The sequence below is a fragment of the Arabidopsis thaliana genome, chromosome 3 (genome assembly GCF_000001735.4).
Source record: "Arabidopsis thaliana chromosome 3, partial sequence".
In the NCBI taxonomy this organism is placed as follows: domain Eukaryota; kingdom Viridiplantae; phylum Streptophyta; class Magnoliopsida; order Brassicales; family Brassicaceae; genus Arabidopsis; species Arabidopsis thaliana.
In genome coordinates this window covers 8,518,869-8,533,840 of record NC_003074.8, presented here as the reverse complement: position 1 = coordinate 8,533,840, position 14,972 = coordinate 8,518,869, and the positions used below count along the sequence as shown (strand labels likewise).

Sequence of the window (14,972 nt, the reverse complement as noted above, 5' to 3'; positions counted from 1 at the left end):
CTTCATCTCCAGTCTCTCACTTTCTTATCCAAAATGGCAAAATCCATTAACCATCATTACCTTCAATCTCCGTGGCTTTTTTGCTCTACCGCGCAACAATGGCGGTTTTTAGTGGCGCTACTACTTTAGGTTCTGTTTCATTCGCCTCTCATCTCTTCGACCAACAATCCACTTTCCTCTCTTGCCCACTTAGACTCCTTCCTTCCTCGTCTTCTTCTTCTTCCAATAGAAACTCTCTCGTCTGCATAGTCAAATCCTTCTCAAGCTCCGCCACAGCAGATACCGATAGAAACTCCGATCAATCAGCCTCTTCCTCAGTCCTCTCCGCTTCCAATTCTCTTCTCCGTGATACCTCCGACGAAGCTTCAGCTGCAGGACCAAGCGATTGGAAAACAGCAAAAGCTTATTGTAAAAGTGGTGATACATTTGAAGGTGAAGTTCAAGGCTTTAATGGTGGTGGCTTACTTATTCGTTTTCATTCTCTTGTGGGTTTTCTTCCTTATCCACAATTAAGTCCTTCCCGTTCTTGTAAAGGTAACCAAAACTCTCTCTTCTTCACAAGGTTCTATGTTTATGTCCTTAAAGTATCGATTTTTACATTGATCGATGGTTTGTGTTTTGCTTTATGAAGAGCCTCAGAAAAGTATTCATGAGATAGCTAAGACTTTGGTTGGTTCTAAACTTCCTGTAAAGGTAAAGTTTTCTCCTTTGGCTTGTTTTGTGATCTCTATATTGTTTATAATTTGAGGTAAATCTTTATATTAGGTTGTTCAAGCTGATGAGGAAAATAGAAAGTTGATTTTATCTGAGAAGTTAGCATTATGGCCAAAGTATTCACAAAACGTTAATGTTGGGGATGTGTTTAACGGAAGAGTAGGTTCTGTTGAGGACTATGGTGCCTTTATCCACTTGCGTTTTGATGATGGTATATTTGCTTTTACCTAAATTTCTTGGTTTCTTTTTCTTGTTTTGAGCTTATGACATTGATGTCAGTTATGTGGGGTGGTGGTGTATAGGTCTTTATCATTTAACTGGACTAGTGCATGTCTCCGAAGTATCATGGGATTACGTTCAAGATGTTAGGGATGTACTACGCGATGGTGACGAGGTTCGGGTTATAGTCACGAATATTGACAAGTGAGTTGCTTATTTTGGTTACTGAAATTTATTAGCCATGACTCATGATATAGTTTTTAATCAAAAGTTGTTCCAATGCAGAGAGAAATCAAGGATTACACTATCCATCAAACAACTAGAAGATGATCCTCTTCTAGAAACATTAGACAAAGTGATTTTGAAGGTAAAACAATGTGAATGAATGTGTTTTCTGTCTCTTGTGGGTCTTAGTGATTTTTAATAGATAATTGAATATTGTTACAGGACAGTTCTACTGGATCTCCTTCGCTAAGCTCGAACAATGGGGATACAATTGAACCTCTTCCAGGGCTAGAAACAATACTTGAAGAGCTTTTAAAGGAAGATGGGTATATAGACAATATCATTTTATAATTTAAATTTACTATGCAGTCCTAGTCAGCTCTTTGCATAATATCTGCTTATTATAAGTGACTAGGATCACCTCTACTCTACTAGATTTGTTCACTCCTCGATTTGCGATTGAATATATACATGTCAATAGCTATTGCTGGCTGATACTTTTTCTGAACCCATGATGAGTTGGATATTGTTAATTGCATTACTTATAGAATCTATGTTTCAGGCATAACATTTTGGTTCCAGTGTGTAACTAATATTCATTTCTATATTGCAGAATAGAAGCTGTGAAAATCAACCGGCAAGGATTTGAGAAAAGAGTGGTTTCACAAGACCTACAACTTTGGCTCTCAAATGTGAGTTCTGTTTCTCTTTACTTTCCCGTAAGAATAAACTCTGCTCTGTGAAAATTCTGATTCTATGCGCATGTTCACACGCAGACACCGCCTTCTGATGGGAAGTTTGTTCTTCTTGCCCGTGCTGGAAGACAGGTAAATCTCAGAAGCTACCCATTTATATGGCCATAGATAGAGAGATTCTTGGTTTGATTTTAAGTAAAATATTAACATTACAGGTGCAAGAGATACACTTGACAACGTCTCTGGAACAAGGAGGAATCAAGAAAGCGCTTCAGCATGTACTAGAACGCGTCCCCTAAGAACCCGAAAAAAGACTTTTGATACTCAGCCACTATATTCAGCTCTATGCATCTCAAACTCTTGCCAATGTAACTTCAAGTGGAGCAGAGACTACTTCAGAAATATTCTTAAAAGGCAAAAATGCAAATTCATTTGTATCATCATTATATGTCACACATAACACAAACCTATGAAAATATATGTGTATACTCAATGTTTTTAGTTACACATTATAAACTTCATTAACATAAACAACTCATAATACATCAAATTCAAGTCTAAAACCTTCTCAAGTCAATAATTGACTTTTTTGACACCATGTTTTGGTAAGTACCATCATCTTTTAAAATAGTCTCTTAACCAAGAATAATCAAACATGATAATTAAAAACAATTTTATCCTTTTGTTTGTTTTCTCTCCCACAACTTTCCTGTCTCTGCCATGCACATGCTCTCTCTCTCTCTCTCTTTCTTCTCTCTTATTCTCACTCCAATGATTACAGAGGCCAGCCTAAGCAGCCTACCCACTTTCACCATCTAATGTTCCCACATTAACATAAAACACACGTAAGATTCTTCTCCTTTTGAACTGTAAAATTCACTCTTTTTTAATTTCTTAATCTTTCTTATCATTACTTTCTCTTTTTTATTTTGTCATTTTCTCTTAAACCTTCTTCTTCTTCTTCCTTTGATCAGTAAAAAAAGTCACCGCCTTCTTCTTCTCTTTCCTCTTTCCCCTAATTGATCAATCATGCTTCTTCATTTCTAGTTCTCTCTTCCTGACTCATTTCCCTCATTAGATCTTCTTCTCCACTAAACCCATAATTGAAAGAAGCTCTTTTTTTGCTTACATTGAAGTTAAAAAATCATCACTTGTTTTGTTTTTGAAGAAACACACATAAAGTTTGTCTTTTTACTTCTCAAATTTGGTTGTTTTCACTCAATTTCAATCTTGCTTTCTGATTCAGATTCTGGGTTTTCTTCAGAATTCCCAGAGAAGTTGTTGGAATTGAATTTTTCACTTTTTTGTTCATAAAAGTTCTAGTCTTTTTAGATGAACATGGACAAGGAAACAGAGCAAACCCTAAATTACTTACCTTTGGGTCAGAGCGATCCCTTTGGCAATGGCAATGAAGGAACAATTGGAGATTTCCTTGGAAGATACTGCAACAACCCTCAGGAGATTTCACCGTTAACTCTACAATCCTTCTCTCTGAATTCTCAGATCTCCGAGAATTTCCCAATCTCTGGTGGAATCAGATTCCCTCCATATCCAGGTCAATTTGGATCCGATCGTGAATTTGGGTCACAACCAACAACGCAGGAGAGTAACAAGAGCTCTTTGTTGGATCCAGATTCAGTTTCGGATCGAGTTCACACCACGAAATCTAACTCTAGAAAGAGGAAGTCGATTCCTAGTGGTAATGGCAAGGAGTCTCCAGCTTCATCGTCTCTTACAGCTTCCAATTCAAAGGTTTTGATTCATTATCTCTCTTGCTCTATTTCAAAAATGTATACTTTAGGAAACTGTAGCCATATGTGTAAGAAAGTTTGTGTTTTGTGGAGACTTTTTATCTATAGACCTTTTAGTGTGTGTACAAGGTTTTTTAGTTGTGTTTGGTTTTGGATATATGATTAGGTTTCAGGAGAGAATGGTGGATCTAAAGGTGGGAAGAGAAGCAAGCAAGATGTAGCTGGGAGTAGTAAAAACGGAGTAGAGAAGTGCGATAGTAAAGGCGACAATAAGGACGATGCTAAGCCTCCTGAGGCGCCTAAAGATTATATTCATGTCAGAGCTAGAAGGGGTCAAGCAACTGATAGCCATAGTCTTGCTGAAAGAGTACTACACACCTTCTAAAACTGATCTGTTTTTTTGTTGATTAGGGGCTGTTTTGATGTTTATGATGTTGATGTTTTTTTTGGCTGTGTTTTGGTTTCAGGCAAGAAGAGAAAAGATTAGTGAGAGAATGACGTTGCTTCAGGATCTGGTTCCTGGTTGCAACCGGATTACAGGGAAAGCAGTCATGCTTGATGAAATTATAAATTATGTGCAGTCCTTGCAGAGACAAGTTGAGGTATGAATTGTGTATTTCATAAATGTTCTTGAAAGTTGGAGTTTGTATATCTTGAATCTAAAACTCGTGGTTTGTTTCTTTAGTTCTTGTCCATGAAGCTGGCTACCGTAAATCCAAGGATGGAGTTTAATGCTAATGCTTCTTTATCCACAGAGGTAAGATTCTGCTTTGTATCTATAATGGAATGGTCAGATTATGGAATGTTTTGTATCTATAATGTGTGTATTTGTATGTGTAGATGATTCAACCGGGGGAGTCGTTAACGCAGTCTCTTTACGCAATGGCTTGCTCAGAGCAAAGACTTCCATCAGCATACTATTCACTTGGCAAGAACATGCCAAGATTCTCAGACACACAATTCCCCTCAAACGATGGATTTGTTCACACTGAGGTAGTTTTAGTAGTAGCTAACGTCAGATTCTAGAAAAACTCGTTTGTGCGTATCGTAAACTCGATCCTTTTATGTTTTTGATTCATTATAGACACCAGGATTCTGGGAAAATAATGACCTGCAAAGCATTGTTCAGATGGGTTTTGGAGATATCCTCCAGCAACAGAGCAACAACAACAACAACAACTGTAAGAAAAATTAGAAGCAAATTCGTCTATCGAAATTATAGAACTATCTCTTATGTTGTTAAAGTCTCGTATCTTTATGTTGCAGGTTCTGAGCCAACGCTTCAGATGAAGCTTGAACCATAGTCCATAGCTATGATTATTATCTCTGTTGTACATACAGAAAACCAAGTAGTGATGAGTAACGGAGTGAATCATATTGGAATTTTAATGTTTACAATCGTTGCTTCTTTGCTTGTGTCTCTGTTGATTTCTTCTCAACCTTAAACAAAAAAAAAACAAGAAAACTTCAGATTAAGTATGTAAAAATATGACAAGAACTTTTCTCTGTACTGTTTTACAATCGTTATGTATTATGATTGCTCTAAGCTTGTAAGAAACAGGAATAAATTTGTTCACTTCTTTATATTCTTTTCACATTTTCTTACGAAACAAGATTGAGAGTACGAGTGGTTGATTACAGAAGTTCTCTCTTTCGATTCGTATACGTTCCCAATTGACTTCATGAGACTCTAATATTGCATTTTAAGGTACACTAAGCTAAGTTCCAGAAGAAAAAGATTGAGCGACTAGCTCATTATCGATGAAGAAAGATAAGAATGAACCATGAACATGATCTTAATCTTCAGTTTCATTAACTCAAGACTTGAAATAAAAGCTCTGTTTCTGCGTAATAATAGAGTAATATCATCTCGTTGGCTCCTTTTTCCTTCCTCCTATCAAAGCTCATTGATTTGTCGCTTAGAGTGAGACAAGCCTCAACATGTTTTCATCATATCGACACTTTTCTAAATCGCTTTGTTGTTTCGATTCCCCTCCTTCAGGTTGCTTGATTTGTACTAAACTTGGAACATAAGAGCACAGATCAGTCCTACATTCTTGGTCTCCAAAATCTCCAACGAGATCCAATCCCCTCAAGTATCCAGCCTCTCCAATGACAATAACTCTCTCGCGGTTACGTCCATCAAAACCAAAGGCGACTTTCTTCTCCTCGTCAATGAAGAAACTTTCACTTATAAAGGAACATAACTATTAAATCCAGCTGTTGCCACTCTCAAGAACTTGCTCCACAAAACCTCTCCAGTCTCAATCTTGGTCGTAATCCATAAGTCAAGCTCATATGGATTTGATTCATCGTGCTGAAGTAAAACCGCAAGCTTCTCTTCTCTAACACAAGATAACGTCATACAGTCAATATGCCCACCACTAAACGGCAGAGGCAGAAGCGGACCAAATCTCTCACTTGTAAAATCAAAACAGATTAAGCGATCGGCCAAGACTTCATCGACATCTACGTTCCTTTCTGCAGCACACCAGTACGTGCTTCCCTTAAGAGAAACGCCACGGTTACAAAACGCTATACGCCAATGCGGAGTGACATCAAGAGTAGTCCATAAATCAGAGTCAAAATCGTAGATTCCATACCAAAAGAATTGCTTCTCGTGTGCATTGTAGTAATAATCTATCAACCCCAACAACTTGTAGTAACAACAAGAATCCGTATTCACGTATCCAAGAGCGTAAGAGAACCTATCCCATCCGTGTGGACGATGGGAATATCTTGGTTCGATCCACCTTGTTTGCTCCAAATACGGATTACAAACCACAAACCTAGAATCATCTTTTAAAATGCATAGCAGTAAGCCCTCGCAGTGATAGAACTGAGATATCTTGACTTGTTCGTCAAGGCAAGGAAGTTTTCCTTTATGCTCTATAGATGGATCTCCATTGAGAATAATACTCGTTAAAGAAAGATTGTTACCCATCATCACGATCATCTGAGACTCACCTTCCTTTGCTGCGGCTTGACCAATGTGCATCTTCATAAAGCTCTGACTTTTGGATAAATCGTTCCACTTTTTGCAAGTTAATCGTATACGTGAATATGTGCAGGTTCTCTTACGCTCTTGGATACGTGAATACGGATTCTTGTCGTAACTACAAGTTGTTGAGGTTGATAGATTATTACTACAATGCACACGAGAAGCAATTCTTTTGGTATGAAATCTACGATTTTGACTCTGATTTGTGGACTACTCTTGATGTCACTCCACATTGCGTATAGCGTTTTGTAACAGTGGCGTTCTCTTAAGGGAAGCACGTACTGGTGTGCTGCAAAAAGGAACGTAGATGTAAATGAAGTCTTTGCTAATCGCTTAATCTGTTTTGATTTTACAAGTGAGAGATTTGGTCCTCTTCTGCCTCTGCCGTTTAGTGGTGGGCATATTGACTGTATGACGTTATCTTGTGTTAGAGAAGAGAAGCTTGCGGTTTTACTTCAGCACGATGAATCAAATCCATATGAGCTTGACTTATCGATTACGACCAAGATTGAGACTGGAGAGGTGTTGTGGAGCAAGTTCTTGAGAGTGGAAACAGCTGGATTTGATAGTTATGTTCCTATTATAAATGGAAGTTTCTTCATTGACGAGGAGAAGAAAGTCGCCATTGGTTTTGAAGATGGGAATCGCCACACAATTAACATCATTGGAGAGGCTGGATACTTGAGGGCATTGGATCTCGTTGGAGATTATGGAGACCAAAGATGTAAGACAGATCTGTGCTCTTATGTTCCAAGTTTAGTGCAAATCAAGCAACCTGAAGGAGGGGAAAGGGAAGAAGAAAGCGAATTGGAGAAGCTTCGATATGATGAAAACATGTCGAGACTTGTCTTACTTGAAACGAATCCATGAGAGCAACATGCATGAGGAGATAACAAGATGATTAAGACTCCAATTTATAATTCCTTATGTAATGTCTTTCATTTACTTATTCTTTTCTTTGAACAAGATTACTCTACTATCATAAAATTTGAAGAAGATTTGCTAAGATGTTTAATGACAAAACATAGTAACAAAGAAATCTATTTCTGTTTCTTATATGTACAACAAATGATATATTGGCTGCGATCACTTAAGGGATTCAGAAGTTCAATATAGAATGGATTGTAGAAGTAGTCACATATTTGAAGAATCTAGGAAACAGAACAATGAAAGGAAAAATAAAGGGACCTTAGTCTTAGCTTGTATTGGTCTTGGCTTTTTTCTAAGCAAAACTCTACTCTTTAAGTCCTTTCTTCAGATCCCGTGATTCGATGATTGGATCATGCGTATTCTCTAGTTCGTCTATAGTATTTTCATACGAATGAACTGTAAAGCGAGGAGTTGTGCCGTTAAGAACAAATCAAACTGTAAAATGAGTTAGTAGCACTTAATATAAGAAATACATCTTTCAGATTCCTTATCTCTATTTATGTGATCAATCAAAGTCTCTTACAGGAATCTAATAAAGACATCTTTGAAATGAGAGATGGACAAATACAAATTATGTATGAATTGTAAAGTGAGTTTGTAACGCAAAAGGAGAAAACGAGATGATTAAGACTCAATTTACAATGCCTAATGTATGTCTTTCATTTACTCATTCTTCTCTTTGAACATTATTACTCTTCTTTCATAAACCTGTTTTCTTTCCAGCTTAATGTGCATCATGATGAAGATTTGCTAAGATGTTTTAAAATAAAAATTAGTAACAATGAAATCTATTTCTTTTCTCATATGTACAACAAATGATGTACAGTGTTCAATAGTTATATGATTTACAGAGTTGATTGTACAAGTAGTCACATTGATGCCAACGAGTTATTCGCATAGATTGCGTAGAATGTTCAGAGAAGGTTTTACTCATTATGATGTTGACGGTGACGATCGAGGAGAGTTGTGCCGTTGAGAACAAATCAAACTGTAAAATGAGTTTGTACAACATAACATAAGAAACACATCTTCCAGATTCTTTATCTCTACTAATCTCTTACAGGGAATCAAACAAAGACCTCTTTCAGATGAGAGATGGACGAGTACAAAAAAATGTTTAATTGTAACACATTAGAAATACAATGAAAAGAGTACAAGCTTCAGATATATCTCACAGAATCGGATCAGACCCCAACATGTCTTTTTTTTCCTATTACACATTACAGAAAAATAATGTTGTGGAAACGAAATTATATGTTGCATCGGTCATACCCCGAGAACCAAGAGGGTTCAGCGAGCTTTGACAACTCTTCGTCTTTCTTGTAAAATGGTTGGAATTCTTCTCTCCATTGGTTATCACCATCACTAGCTGATGGTTCATCATATTTGGCCATAGCATCGTCATTACAAGAAGCTTGCAAAGATTCTATGGGATTTTGTGGCTCTGCATTATGTTGTTGGTTTACAGTGCTGATTTCGGTTTCGTATTTCCTCTTCAACTTGTCCACCTTTTTATATGCTTCTGATGCTTCATACTCTGCATCCATTGCTCGTTTCTGTGAATACACAAGCCAGAAAGTTTAAGTAAGAGTCACATGATAGGATATGGGTGAGATTTTAGAAATATAACTATAATAGTACCTGTGCAAATGTCAATCCTTCTTCAGCTTCTTTAAATCGAACAAGTAACTCTCCTGCTGCTTGAACAGCTTCAGCAGTATCTCTTAGTTGTGACTGGAGACTCTTGTTTTCATCCCTGAAGTATCGTACCTCCTTCTCTCTTTGCACCTTCAAAGCTGAAATTTCTGCTGCAAGTGCGTTTATGAATCTAGACTCAGCTCCCTTGACTCCGGCTCTTGCTGCTGCTTTTTTGACATCATCTATTCCTTCTCGAATCCTCCTATGCCTTGCAAGCAATTGGATATGCTTCTCTTCCAGGTCTGCATATTGTTCAATCATCCGTGCATGACCCTGCATTGCCATTTGCATTGCTTCTGTCAACTCTTCAGCACATCTTTTCTCTGTATCCAATTCACGTTTCTGCTTTTCCATTAGCAATCTATTGGTATCAAGCTCAGTTCTTAATTCCTCAGCAAGAGAGATCCAGTTGCTCTCTGCTTCAGTCCAACGAAGTCTTTCCTGTTCTAGTGTCTTCTCAGGACCCTCGTCCACTGACTCAGGAATGGTATTAAGTTGTGGAGCTTGGTTAGGATCACAAGCGTATGTCAGCTTAAGCAAGGAACCTCTTCTCCGAGCAGATGTAAGAGAAGAGTCAGTGTAACATTGTAGCTGTGCCTTTAAATCGTGAATCTCTTCTAATAATACTTCCCTTTCTCCCATGTCACCATAGAAGTTCTTGAAACTTTCGAGCTCTTCTTGCACTCGTTTCAACTCAATCCTCGTCTGCAATACTTCGGGGTGGTTCTCATACATGTCCTTCAGAAGCTGCACAATTATATGTAAGAAAACATATCTGCATTGATTCAATAAACTTCTAAATAATGGTAACCCAAAAATTTACCTTATGCTCATGCATGAGTGATGCAAATTCTTCATCCAGAAAATCATCTTTAGATAACACGCCATCCATGAGACTTTCAAGGCGAACAATCTTGTCCTCCCTTGTTTGTCCTATGATAGCATTGCACTCTCTCTCATGCTTGTACTGTTGCACCTGTTTAATTTTCCAGAGATAATTAGAAAGGTTTCCTTTATATGTAAAAAGTAGAGAAGCTGACCAACAGAACATAAGCAAGAATCATACCAGCCGATTAAGCTGTGATATTTCAGAGGCTTGCTTAGTGCAGAACTCTTCCATAGCCATTTCTCTTCTGATTGACCCTGCTAGAACCTTTTCCACTGCCTGTAAGGTGCAGAAAAATCATATCATACTATTACACTATACAAATGCGGAACGAAATGCTCTAAAGAAAGCCACAATTCTTACTTTAGGAACTTGGAAATTAGACTTTTCTGAACCTTCTGAATTGTCAATAGGTACCAACTGAAGATTAGAAGTGTCACTTATTTCTTGGGCATCACATTCTGCCCTGCATTTACATCTACTGCACAGTACTTCTTTAGAGTTGTCTTCCGCTATTTCATCAGCTTGGGGATAAGTTTGAACACCTACATCAGCCTTACTTAAAACGGTCGAGGGTTTGCATTCTAGAGCTTTGTAGGACAATCTGAATGTCGATCGTCTAAGAGCTGTACTCTGGCGATATGAGTCAAGAAGTTTCATGCCTCTGTGGAGGCTAGCTGCCAATTGCCTAGTTGGCACAGGAAAAGCTTCACTTTTCTTTGTAGACAAAGCACTATATAGGTTTAACACCTCTGTGGACATAGCTGGCGACGGTTCCACAACTTCTGGAGTTAACTGGTTGGCTCTCTCAATATCTTTTTGTGATGCGGTGGACATTGATGTTGTTCTCAAGCTTTTCCTGCTATTTCTAATCTTAGGAGAGGCGCTCTCAGTGGGAGGTATTAGTACAGGAGAAACACTTACTGGAGCGACGCTAAGGCAAGGCGACACAGGATTTACTGAGACCTGTTCTGTATTATTTGATGTATCAGCTACTGATACAATTGCAGAAACATCAGCTTCTATAACCAAGTCTTGGCATGATGGAATGTTCTCCGCCTTGCTTGGTGAATTTCCCTGGTTTGTGTCGCTAATACAAGAATGAAGAGAATTTGTTATGGAATCAGGCTGTACACTAGAACCATCATCCATAGTTTCTGCCACAGTTAACGCATTATCAGTCTCTGACCCATTGTTCTCAGTTTGGCAACACGCATCCTCCATGTTAACATCTGTAGCTTCTGATGATTTAAGGTGGGAGTTATTGTAAGATTCATCCTTCAGGACCACAGTCTGTAATGATGAATTTATTTTTTCTACTCTGCTCATCTCCTGATTGTTGTCCTCGGCAGGTGGAGACAAGCCCATTTGAGCACAAAGCCTTTCAACAGCCTCCTCATCAATTTCCATCTCAGTATCACCATCATCATCTCCATTTGGTAATGACTTTGGATGACCCAGGCCAAAGCTTCTTAACAAACTCAGACTTCTACGCGCATTCCAGGAAGTGGTATAAGCTGCATTTGGGTTGGTTGGGTTGTTTCCTTTATCATCCTTCACCCTTTGCAGTTCATCCTGCACAGTTTACATTAGATATTATATTCAACTTTGTATTTACATTTTCTGAGATAATCCAAAGAGTGCATACCCTCAGCTGGCGTATCACTTCCCGCAAGAAATTTACATCATCTTGCATTACTTCATTGACAATTGCCTTATTCTGTATCGCCTTAGCACGCTGAGCAAATCTCAAGGTGCTGAAGGTTTCACTCCTACAACTGCAATTTATGATGCAATTTCATTTTGCAGAAAAGTGGAGGGAGGGTGGAATAATTTCTGAAAGAGAAATTTGGGTTCTCGGTTTACCTTTGCGAGGGAGAAACTGCACAAACCATAGCTAATTTTGCATTCCCTCCTAGAGACTCTTGTAATAGAAATGTCAACCTGGAATCTCTGTAGGGTATATGCCTTTGCTTCCCTGTTTGTGAAATTTCTGCTAGAATGTTGATCAAATTCCTGCAAGTAAAAACACTTGTAAGTTTTACATTTATCTACGATTCTCAGTTTCAGACTATAGCATCACATCTGTAAAATGTCAAGATAAAACATCCGGCACAGAAAATCCAGATTCAAATGCATGCTATACAAAAGAAAATCAATAAGCAGCCTATCTATATGTAGACTATTCTGATCTTACCCAAGTTGGGAAAGTGATCGATTTATATTCCCAGCTTCCTTCAAACGATCGCCTGCTGCACCGGTTAACTTTTGCCTTTCTGAACCAGCCAGATCAACAAGATTGATTCTACTTGTTTTGAAGCTGCTTAGACCGTCTGCAACACTCTGTTACATATTACATTCAAATATAGTCAGATATAGATTGACATCACCTCATAATAATTGCTAGACTAGTAAGCATCTGAGCCTCATAGCCTATTCTTAAAACTTGCAGTTGCCAGTTAAATAGGCACAATAAAATAAAGGAGAACAACCCACCTTGCAGTGGGACTCGACAACACAAGTGAATACACAGTGCGACCTTGAACTTTCTGCGTTTACACTTGTTGCACCAGTCCTTCTGTTTGCCAATCCCTGCACCAGTTTCAGATGTAAGCATTACTATTGAAGATACTCATGTCAAAGCAAAGCAACAAAATAGCTCAGATTGACTATTGCAAGACTTTGACACTTCTTTGGCGATATAAAGATCTTTTAAGTCCAATACACAGTATTACCAAGTCCTGTAGTGTGACCTCTTTTTCTTATAACAAACCAAAGTTGTGCACCCATCTTTTAAAAGTTAAGGAGAAATGCAATGGAAACACAAGTGTACGTACGTTTGAGCAATTACTCTACTGTCAAAGTAGAAAAGCATGAAATATAATGATATAACAAACCTTAACCAGAAGCTTTGACAAATCCTTCAAGTTTTTCACGTATTCCTCAGTCAGATTTTCAACATAAACACCGGACTTGACATCTTCTCTAATCTGGTGCAATATTAATTAAAAATGATGAACCCAGGTTCTTTTTCCTTAAAAAATGTAAAAACAAGTTGAAATTGCAAGTTCCTTTTACCATCAGGTTTTTTAGGCTCGGATCCAAAAGATCTGTTATTTGCTCGTTGTATATCTGCAATAAAAGATGGGAAAGGGAACCATGTATATCAAGCTTTGATAAATGAAAACATCATAAGCACAAAAACTAAAGTTGAATCCACTCATTAAACCTCGAGAAACGAACAGCGGCACTGGTACTTTAGCTGCCTTTCAGCATGCTTTGCTTGCTCCTGCAAACAAAAAAAATCAACTTTTGAATGTTCTGCCTCTCTCACATAATGAAACAGACTGAAAGGAAACAACACGAAGCATCACCTCACTGAGACGGGCGAAGAGCAATTCAAAGACACGTGGAGTCAAACCTCTTTGGTCACCACTAAGGTGCTCTTCCAACAATCCATTTGCAGGACCCCACATGGTATACGTTTTCCCACTGCCAGTCTGGTGAAAACAAATGTTAGAATTACAATCATCTTGAGAAATTGAAATTCAATCCCGTAGAAACAGATTGAGAAATGATGACTACCTGTCCATAGGCAAAAACAGAACTGTTAAATCCAGCAAGACAGTTCTCAACAAGAGGGGCTCCAACAAGCTGAAAGATCTCATCCTGCAAAGAATACAAAAAAGATAAAGACTTGTTAGCCTATATAAATCATAAGATAACATTGTATAGTGAAACCCCAATCATGAAAACTAAATGCCTGCCTGTGTTGACTCCGGGTCAGCAATCGAATCGAATGTGAAAGTCTGTTCATTAATAGTGAGGGCGTCGTTGGAGATCTTTTTTACTATCATCTCCTCTTCCTCACCTTTGCTTGGAGGCTTCATTCTTACTATAACCTACATATGCCCAAAGACTTAGAGATTAGCTTAAACTTTACTCAGAAAACATAATATAGTTTCTCTTCAATTTAGTAACTATAAACTTCTAAAAATACAAGCAATCATCTTCATTTTGTTAATTTATAGAAATCTGGAACTTAATTAGACCAATTAATCCAAGACATTAGGATTTTTCCTTCGAACATTCTCCAATTTCTGAGCAAGAAAAACAAAAAATAAAAAGCTCAGACTACCTTGACACCAGAGTCTGAAACCCCAATCGCTACTCCATTATCCGCCGTAGCTTCCGCAATCAGCTTCCGTTTAAGAGGATTAGACGACGGAGGACGCGGAGGCAATGGACTTTTCAATTTCGCCGGAGAAGATCTATGATCAGGAATCAACGAGTTCAGATCCGGAGGTGGAGCATTCTCTTTAGAAGATTTAATCTTCCTTTGTGACTTCGATTTCGTCAAGCTAGGGTTTGGCGATTGTGACTCTCCGATATCACGCAAGATAGCGTTCCTTGGCATCATGAAATGCTTCATCTCTCTGCGCTAACCAATTCGAAGATTCCCTAAAGAAGAATTAAATCTGCTTCTGCAACAGTCAGTGTTTCGGGCAAAGTAACGAAGAAGAAGGGAAGAGAGAGAGAGAGTTTGAGAGTTTGAGAGAGAGCCGTTAATGGCGAGAATTTTGAATTTCTAGATCGAGAACGCATTCACATGTTTATTCATCTATTCTCCGTTGATCGTGAGATGATAGATCTAACGGATAAGATCAAATTAGGGCCCATGATTTTGTTCGACCGTTTGAGTTATTTATTCTTAGGATATTTTTATCCCACGTGGCACGTGAGGTTTTAGATTGTGTTGGGTTGGGCTTATAAACGAAGCCCAATGAAGGTAAACTCCAAATTTAAACAGTCGATTCAAATCATGGTTATTGTGTTGTATTACAATAATAACC

At 38.1% G+C, this 14,972-nt stretch overlaps 5 protein-coding genes across 6 annotated transcripts; 3 read left to right on the top strand and 2 right to left on the bottom strand.

Annotated features, from left to right (window-relative positions):
- Positions 1 to 6: 6 nt before the first annotated feature.
- On the top strand, positions 7 to 2,467 carry AT3G23700 (Nucleic acid-binding proteins superfamily). Its single transcript, NM_113274.5, has 9 exons — positions 7 to 534; positions 632 to 693; positions 766 to 925; positions 1,017 to 1,137; positions 1,219 to 1,300; positions 1,381 to 1,484; positions 1,772 to 1,850; positions 1,935 to 1,985; positions 2,069 to 2,467. Exons 1-9 carry the CDS (start codon positions 99 to 101, stop codon positions 2,150 to 2,152), a joined length of 1,179 nt encoding a protein of 392 aa, NP_566737.1. The 5' UTR covers positions 7 to 98; the 3' UTR covers positions 2,153 to 2,467.
- Positions 2,468 to 2,482: 15 nt separating this feature from the next.
- Positions 2,483 to 5,232, top strand: AT3G23690 (basic helix-loop-helix (bHLH) DNA-binding superfamily protein). The gene is made up of 7 exons (NM_113273.4): positions 2,483 to 3,605; positions 3,771 to 3,971; positions 4,072 to 4,206; positions 4,290 to 4,361; positions 4,445 to 4,597; positions 4,689 to 4,785; positions 4,871 to 5,232. The coding sequence occupies exons 1-7, from the start codon at positions 3,186 to 3,188 to the stop codon at positions 4,906 to 4,908; spliced, it is 1,116 nt and encodes a 371-aa protein (NP_189011.2). The 5' UTR covers positions 2,483 to 3,185; the 3' UTR covers positions 4,909 to 5,232.
- Positions 5,233 to 5,523: 291 nt separating this feature from the next.
- On the bottom strand, positions 5,524 to 6,602 carry AT3G23685 (F-box associated ubiquitination effector family protein; the record flags this gene model as incomplete). Its single annotated transcript, NM_148745.1, has 2 exons — positions 5,524 to 5,772; positions 5,859 to 6,602. 2 exons carry the CDS (start codon positions 6,600 to 6,602, stop codon positions 5,524 to 5,526), a joined length of 993 nt encoding a protein of 330 aa, NP_683587.1.
- A 65-nt stretch (positions 6,603 to 6,667) lies between these two features.
- Positions 6,668 to 7,475, top strand: AT3G23680 (F-box associated ubiquitination effector family protein; the record flags this gene model as incomplete). The annotated part of the gene is made up of 2 exons (NM_113272.1): positions 6,668 to 6,780; positions 6,881 to 7,475. The coding sequence occupies 2 exons, from the start codon at positions 6,668 to 6,670 to the stop codon at positions 7,473 to 7,475; spliced, it is 708 nt and encodes a 235-aa protein (NP_189010.1).
- A 1,076-nt stretch (positions 7,476 to 8,551) lies between these two features.
- On the bottom strand, positions 8,552 to 14,705 carry KINESIN-12B (phragmoplast-associated kinesin-related protein). Of its 2 annotated transcripts, NM_113271.4 has the most exons (16): positions 14,258 to 14,705; positions 13,887 to 14,021; positions 13,705 to 13,788; positions 13,494 to 13,619; positions 13,349 to 13,408; positions 13,198 to 13,251; positions 13,017 to 13,109; positions 12,616 to 12,711; positions 12,317 to 12,462; positions 11,986 to 12,135; positions 11,768 to 11,897; positions 10,483 to 11,694; positions 10,300 to 10,398; positions 10,057 to 10,209; positions 9,177 to 9,980; positions 8,552 to 9,091 (listed from the first exon to the last, which is right to left on the bottom strand). In NM_113271.4, exons 1-16 carry the CDS (start codon positions 14,549 to 14,551, stop codon positions 8,786 to 8,788), a joined length of 3,942 nt encoding a protein of 1,313 aa, NP_189009.2. In that variant the 5' UTR covers positions 14,552 to 14,705; the 3' UTR covers positions 8,552 to 8,785. The 2 variants fall into 2 exon arrangements, with proteins under 2 accessions (NP_189009.2, NP_001030750.1); NM_001035673.2 differs by lacking the exons at positions 10,057 to 10,209; positions 10,300 to 10,398 and having other exon boundaries at positions 8,553 to 9,091; positions 9,177 to 9,845; positions 11,122 to 11,694; positions 14,258 to 14,675.
- Between the last annotated feature and the right edge of the window lie 267 nt (positions 14,706 to 14,972).